General features: G+C 45.9%; 1 protein-coding gene across 1 annotated transcript; it reads right to left on the bottom strand.

Annotated features, from left to right (window-relative positions):
- Positions 1-417: 417 nt before the first annotated feature.
- On the bottom strand, positions 418-3,625 carry LOC107185400. Its single transcript, XM_015573067.1, has 3 exons — positions 3,245-3,625; positions 2,993-3,178; positions 418-1,848 (listed from the first exon to the last, which is right to left on the bottom strand). Exons 1-3 carry the CDS (start codon positions 3,494-3,496, stop codon positions 1,798-1,800), a joined length of 489 nt encoding a protein of 162 aa, XP_015428553.1. The 5' UTR covers positions 3,497-3,625; the 3' UTR covers positions 418-1,797.
- Between the last annotated feature and the right edge of the window lie 2,927 nt (positions 3,626-6,552).

Here is a 6,552-nt window from a genome sequence, read left to right as displayed (position 1 = left end):
AAATGGAACCTCGTCGCGCTGCATTAATTAGTAACGCGTTAACTGTCTTCTACGAGTGTGTATCGGGTCAGAGAACGGATTCACTGTCTTTACAATCGGAAGATTTCACCAAGTTCAGAATGGGTTTCGGTGTTACAGCTAGTTCAGACGATACAGTTTTACGCTAGAACTACCAAATCCGTCAAAGTGACGGACTTCTAAAGACGCTTTCGTTGGGCATTCAGGTTAACCTTTAATTTATTATATATTTTACATTGCACTATATTGTGTAATACTTTATTATTCAGGGTGGAGTTGGCTATTACCTACTTCTCCAGCGTAACGATTCATCGATCGTTGGGGCGAGATGATGAATGAAAATCCTATGCTTAATGGGGGATCGGTTAAATAATTGAGCGTAACACGGCTCTGCACACCTCGTTGTAAAATATTGTTTATTACCAGCTTATAAACAATGGTCAGTAAAGACTCTGGCGAAATGGCTTTGGTACGATTATTACAATACTCCGCGAGCTGCGCGCGTTACATTTATCGTGAAAATGTATAAGCCAATTACAATTATAACGCACTGGTCGATTCTTCGTAATATTATAATAGGTTGCTACATCGTCGCGCACAAAGAGCGAGCGTATTTAATGGAACGTCCTCCCATCCCCTCCCCGTTAATAATTCGACTCCGCGGGGTTTTAAAAAATAAAAAAAAAGGAAATAGGAGGACCTCACGGGCTGGAATTATCGCGGTTGACGTCGATTAATGGATCGTTATCGACGGTTCGGATGAGCTCCGCCCGCGACGATTTCGTAGCTCGTAAAACGGGAACGCGGGTATCTCCCGTCGAGCGATTCGTTCGTCTGTAAACATCTTCCTAAAATCATTCTAGAACTTCCAGCATGCGTGAACACGTTCAGACGAAGATTGTTAAAGATATATATATATCATTTGGTTCATCCTCTCGTATAGAAAAGTAAATCGTTTTGCAACGTATAGGCGCTAACGAAATCGGTCCCTTACGTTTTGTGAAACTACTATCTCGAAAAATATCTCTTCGAATCGTTCGACGAAAGAGAGAGCGCTCGTAAAAATATAGTGTTGACAACGGAATAATACACGGAAAACAGATAGAATCGAGCGATTCGCTACGTATGCACGGGTTGCATAGCAAAGTAGCTCTTATCCTTCGACGATTACCATATATGTATATAAAAAAAGAAAGGAAAACGTGAGTGTGTGTAAGAACAGCGACGATCGCAGCCCGTAACCGGCCATCCGATAATCGACAACGAATATCAATTGTCAGATACACGAGGCTAACGGAACGTAAATCGCCACAATTGCCCGCGCGACGATTAATATATCGAACAAAACCGGCGCATCATGAGGGAATCGCGAAATCGAGCAATTTTTTTTTATTGGAATTCGTGTCGATTGTGTCCGACAATCAATCATATCCAGTCAGCGTGATACCGGTGCGCCGACAAAAAAAAAAAAAAATATACAATCTTGCGTACCAAATTCGTCGTATCACGCTTCGAACGCCAGCCTATGTACAGTCTGTTTGATTGTTTTTTCTTCTCGTTTCGTTCGTTTATAAATTAGTACGGATCCGGGAACATTCGCGTGCGGGATCGTTGTCACGTTTCTTCGAGGAACGCGTCTTTCGTCGTTGACGATCTCGGTTTCATTCCGTGGACTTTTGATTTCTTTCACGAGCCGGCTGCCGCTTTCTGGTGTCTATCACAGTTCGTTATCCGCGACGTCGTCCATGTTGTCGGCGATGCTTTCGCGGGTCGGTGTCGTTAAAACAGATACGGCGAGGGTTCGCTGAAGCCGCAGTCCTTGCAGCTTCTCTGTAATCAAAACGAACAGAATTTTTTCATTCGGAATAATCGAGTGTTTCCTTGTTCTCGCGCCGTCTACGATCGCATTTCTAAACGAGGCCATTCAACGTGAACATGCCTCGGGACGATTTTGTTCGGAATTTTTTCGAGTCGCGTAAAATGGCACAGTCTTGACGTTGCGAAAACGGACCGACCGAATCCGTCAGCCTCGCTACGATTCAATACGGTTCTGGTTCCCAAAATATTCTCTATAATTTCATCGAACTCTGGTGTTTCGTTTTGGTCAGTCGACGATAGAATAATTCACCATGCAGAATTATCTGACTGCTCGATATCGCCAGGTTCACGACAAAATCAAGGACGTCAGGATACCGAAGCTGAAAAGTAAACTCCCGAAAGTAAGATCGATCGCGAATATTAATTCACGGCACTTTTTTTTTGTTTTCCAATACACACGTCACAAAATATTTTCATGGCTTCCCAGAATATCAATGTGCTGTCCCTATTGGACCATGTATCGACTCCGGACATGATGAACAAACTCTCGGTAGTCGGTTCGAAAATCACGCAGTTCGCAAACAGTAATTACTGGCGGAAATCTTTGAACTTGAAGTATTGGACCGTCGGGCTGATCGTTTCGCTGCCGATGTTCTATCATTTGCAAACGATGAGGAATCCGGCTAAGTTAGAGTGTCCCCGAAGAAACGTGGAAACAACGCAGACGGCGAAGATCGACGTGGTTCGTGCCGAGGGAAACGTCGCGCGCCACGCCGAGTGATTCGAGCGGAAACGTTTTCGAAGACACTTGGTGTGCTGCCTATGATGTGGCTCTTAACGTGAGCAGAAAGAGGCGTGCGAGTGATTTACTCTTGGCGGAAGGGGGGCAGAAAGATCAGGAAATTTGATTTCAAATCGCACGTAATGATTCTTACATCTAGAAGTAGTTAAGAGTAATTTTTTCACTTGTTAGTGGTAACCGTTGGGGGACAACTAGCGGATAGATGTCCAACCGACGTAGGGTTTTCGTGACGATATCGCAACGCAATGATAAATATAAATTGTAAACGTCTTTCGTACGTGATGTTGCAATAATAAAATGGCTGTACTCTCGTGTAACGTTTGGTGAATATTGTGGGTAGAACGTTTTGCTTACCGTCGGGTATTCCTCTGTCAGTCCGTACTCGCCTAGGCGGTAGTACACCGATCGGTTCTCCATGAAGCTTTTGAAATCGTATCGGGGCATCATTGGAATCCTCATTTGCCAGAACGGCTCTCTGATGTTCGCGCCCAAATTCAGTATGTCCCGTTCTTTATAGTAAATGCGAAACGGCGGATTCGACTGGAAGGAAACGGTTTCGTATTGGTTGGATCACTTTCGAACGTTTGAATTCGACCTATGGCGTACCTTGTCCTGTTTTTTCGGAGCCTCCTCGGCTGGTGTGTCCGGCCTGGAAGAAGCCGGCGTTTGTTCCGGTGTCGTCGACTCGATAGAAGGTACAAGGCTGCTGACTCCACTCGATTCGCTGCCGGTGCTCGGTGAAATCGGTCCGCAACCAGTCAATGTTCTCAAACCTTGCTCGTATAGAATTCTCGTTCCCATCGCGCAAAAGTGTTCGGCCTCCAGGCCGGACAACGGTAGAGCTATCGTCAGTGCCATTTCGCGAATTTCTTCTCTCTTTGATCGTTAATTTATTGTACGTTGAAGCTTCCGAAACTTGTCGATTTCGTTCGTCGACGTCACACGAATTACGATTATGTTTCCGACGAGTTAATCCAGACCGTTACGACGCCGACCAACAACTGATCGAATGTTTGGGGTTATTCTCCTTCCTCCCGAGGATCTACTGTCTTGTGCGTTTACAAGTGTCTGTTGTATGTGCCTGAGCTGGTGTTTGTACGTAAACATGACCTTCTTTGATTCGAGTTTCAATTACGAATGTGTGCTCTTAATTGCGATAATAATGCGGCAGAAATATTGTGTTCTTCCTTCCTAAGGAAATTGTGTACGTTCGTATATTGGCAGGCGATCGTTCATAGTGGCCTGGATAAATTTTATTTTCGTATTATCGTTTCTTCGAGGAGTTTGAATTCATTTTATTAAAAGTTCACTCGCATTTATATGTCAAATATAATATTTTGATGAAATTATGTGTACGCTGGTAAAAAACTGTAGCGCATCAGTTGCGACGTTACCGTCGGGGATCTATGAATCATTGTCGATAAAATTGTACAGCTTCGTTCTTTACCGACAGCAGCTATCGTTCCTGCAGTTGCAACAAGCAGCTGCACCGACTGTACGGTAGAATGTTTCTTTATCGACTGCTGCATATGTTCAATCGCATACAAGGTGTCGCCGTATAGGATTCCTTGTCCCAAGGGGATCTGCTGTATCGACGCGTTAAATGCCCAGTGATTTTAACAGCTTAAATTTAATATTCTTATTTACATATTATCCTATCTTTTACAATTCTTCGCTTGGTATTTGAGTTAGTACTTTTGGAGCTTTTATAAATGGAATCGTTACATCGATTGTTCTTCTCATACGGTCGTCTGAATTCTCCGTCCGATGGTAGTGCAGACTTCCTCGTATTGTTCGTTCAGCGACCTCTTCATGTTGCCACACTTGGTTCCCAGAGGGCTACTAACATGAACCCTTTAGAGAATTTCTCGCTGATGTTTTCACCCCTATTTGTTAGTATATAAGGAAGGTTCAGGAAGATTGCTTCCGTGGTCCGGTGCTACTCAGGGATGTCAAGTAAAAGAAGTTTTTCCGGACTTTTCATCTCCAGCGGATGAATAAAAACGGTTTCATCCCCTCCCGTGTTATCGCATATTCTTCGAATTCTTCAATGATTTTCTACCAACCTGGACCCTGCCGTTTCCTGCGGGGGTTGCCGCAGGGGACGTGGTATATGTTGGAACGACTGTTATAAAAAGAAATTTCAACCTCCGCAGATTCCGGAAAACAGGCTTTAACCTCTGACTGTAGTAGTTAAGGTACGACCACTCTTTTGCTGCGTTAAATTTTTTTGCAAAATTCTTGTTGCAATTGCACAGTCTACCAACCACGTGGTCGTTTGTCTGTTGTACAGTTAGAGCATTATTATGTAAATGTATCTACAACCTTCAAACAGGAGTATACTTTATGAACCGTCAGTCGTTTCATTTACGAAGGAATTGTTTGTCGACTGAAAATAAACCCTTTCTGGATACCTAATAACTTGATACATCAAACGCAGTAGAATGTCCTGACGTAGGTGGGACATATTAAGGCTACATGGAAATGTTTTCTCACGAGTTATACAGTTCTGACGATCATCGATTCTCACATGTGAAATATTCGACTGTCATCCCGAATCACGAGATTTTTCGAAAACAACGTTGTTGTTGTCATAAAAGCTCTCGAGACCATGTCTTCAGCCTCCAAGACCAGAAGCTGCAACAAAAAGAAAAATAATGACTGTGGTGCAGGACTTCTGACCGTGCATTATGGCGTGCACGATTCCGCGGACCGGCCTGACCGGCGTATACCGGGTGTCCGATTCGCGCTCGTGAAAGAACCAGCGACCCATCCGGTGGCCCTAGCAACGCACATGCGCCCTTCACGGGCTCTCGTCTATCCAGTTTCTCTCTCCGGATGGTTGGGGATTGGCCCGGAGTAACACCCCCTCATAATGGGTTCACCCGTCCGCGCTGAACGCGGGAGAACGGCCGAGAAAGAGATGGAACAAGGGGGTTGAAAGGGTGTCAGAAGGAGAGAAATCGGGGGAGGAAACGAGATGCGATGCGGTAGAACGGAGAGAAAAAGAGAGAGAGAGAGAGAGAGAGAGAGTCAAAGACTGAGAGAACTGGGGAGTGAAAGAGAAAGGATGAAAGACTTGGTGAGACGGGAGGGAAGAGGGCAACGGAAGCCATATTGATTTCCCTATGTTTCCCCGTATTGTTACTATAGCGCCCGGTGAGGGCGCGAGGAGAAGGCAGGTACCACCCTCGTCAACCATCCCGCGGCATCCACCACCACCGTCACCGCCACCGCCCCCTCGACAACCACCCCACGCAGCCACCCCGTTCTGTTCTTCGAACGCGACGCTCGTCCGACGAGAGACTATGCCGGGTGGACGTAGATTCTCTTCCGGTCTTTCGTTTCTTTCTATTCTGCTCATTTCTTTTTTACTCGCGGGGTGGGGAAAGGGAGGGGTCTCGCGTACCCGAGATTTTCTACGTTAGTCTTTCCTTTATTCTGGTATCGGCTGTCGTCTTGTTTCGCGACGTCGAGGTTTCTGGAGCGTGAATTTCTGGGGGATGGGGGGGTCTCTGTTCCGAGACACTGACACGTCATTCTCTTCAGGGGGAGCGTTAATTTTGACTTTACGTTTGTTTCACGATTGATTTATGTCCGTGGTATCTCATAGAGCCCGGAACATCTCCCCCCGATGTCGCTGTACGGTCATCAACGGGATACCATTCGGTCCAGCACGCACGCAACCCCCTTTCGTGCGTCGCTTAATATTTCTCGTAATGTCGAAACACCCCAACAACGTCCACGGAAGAGCACCGAGGAGAGCGTAGACACCTGGGTGGTCCATGGCACGATATCAGCTGCGAAACTTCCCAGACGTCCCGGTTTTCTGTGTCCTTTCGCTCTTCTCCGCTGCTCGGGGGAAACGAACCCAGGGACGAACAGTAGGAGGGAGGGGGTAAAAAGGACGGAGA

Source organism: Dufourea novaeangliae, unplaced genomic scaffold (genome assembly GCF_001272555.1).
Source record: "Dufourea novaeangliae isolate 0120121106 unplaced genomic scaffold, ASM127255v1 scaffold57, whole genome shotgun sequence".
Lineage (NCBI taxonomy): Eukaryota > Metazoa > Arthropoda > Insecta > Hymenoptera > Halictidae > Dufourea > Dufourea novaeangliae.
Note: the sequence above shows the minus strand (reverse complement) of the source record. Positions and strands in the feature narration are given on the sequence as shown.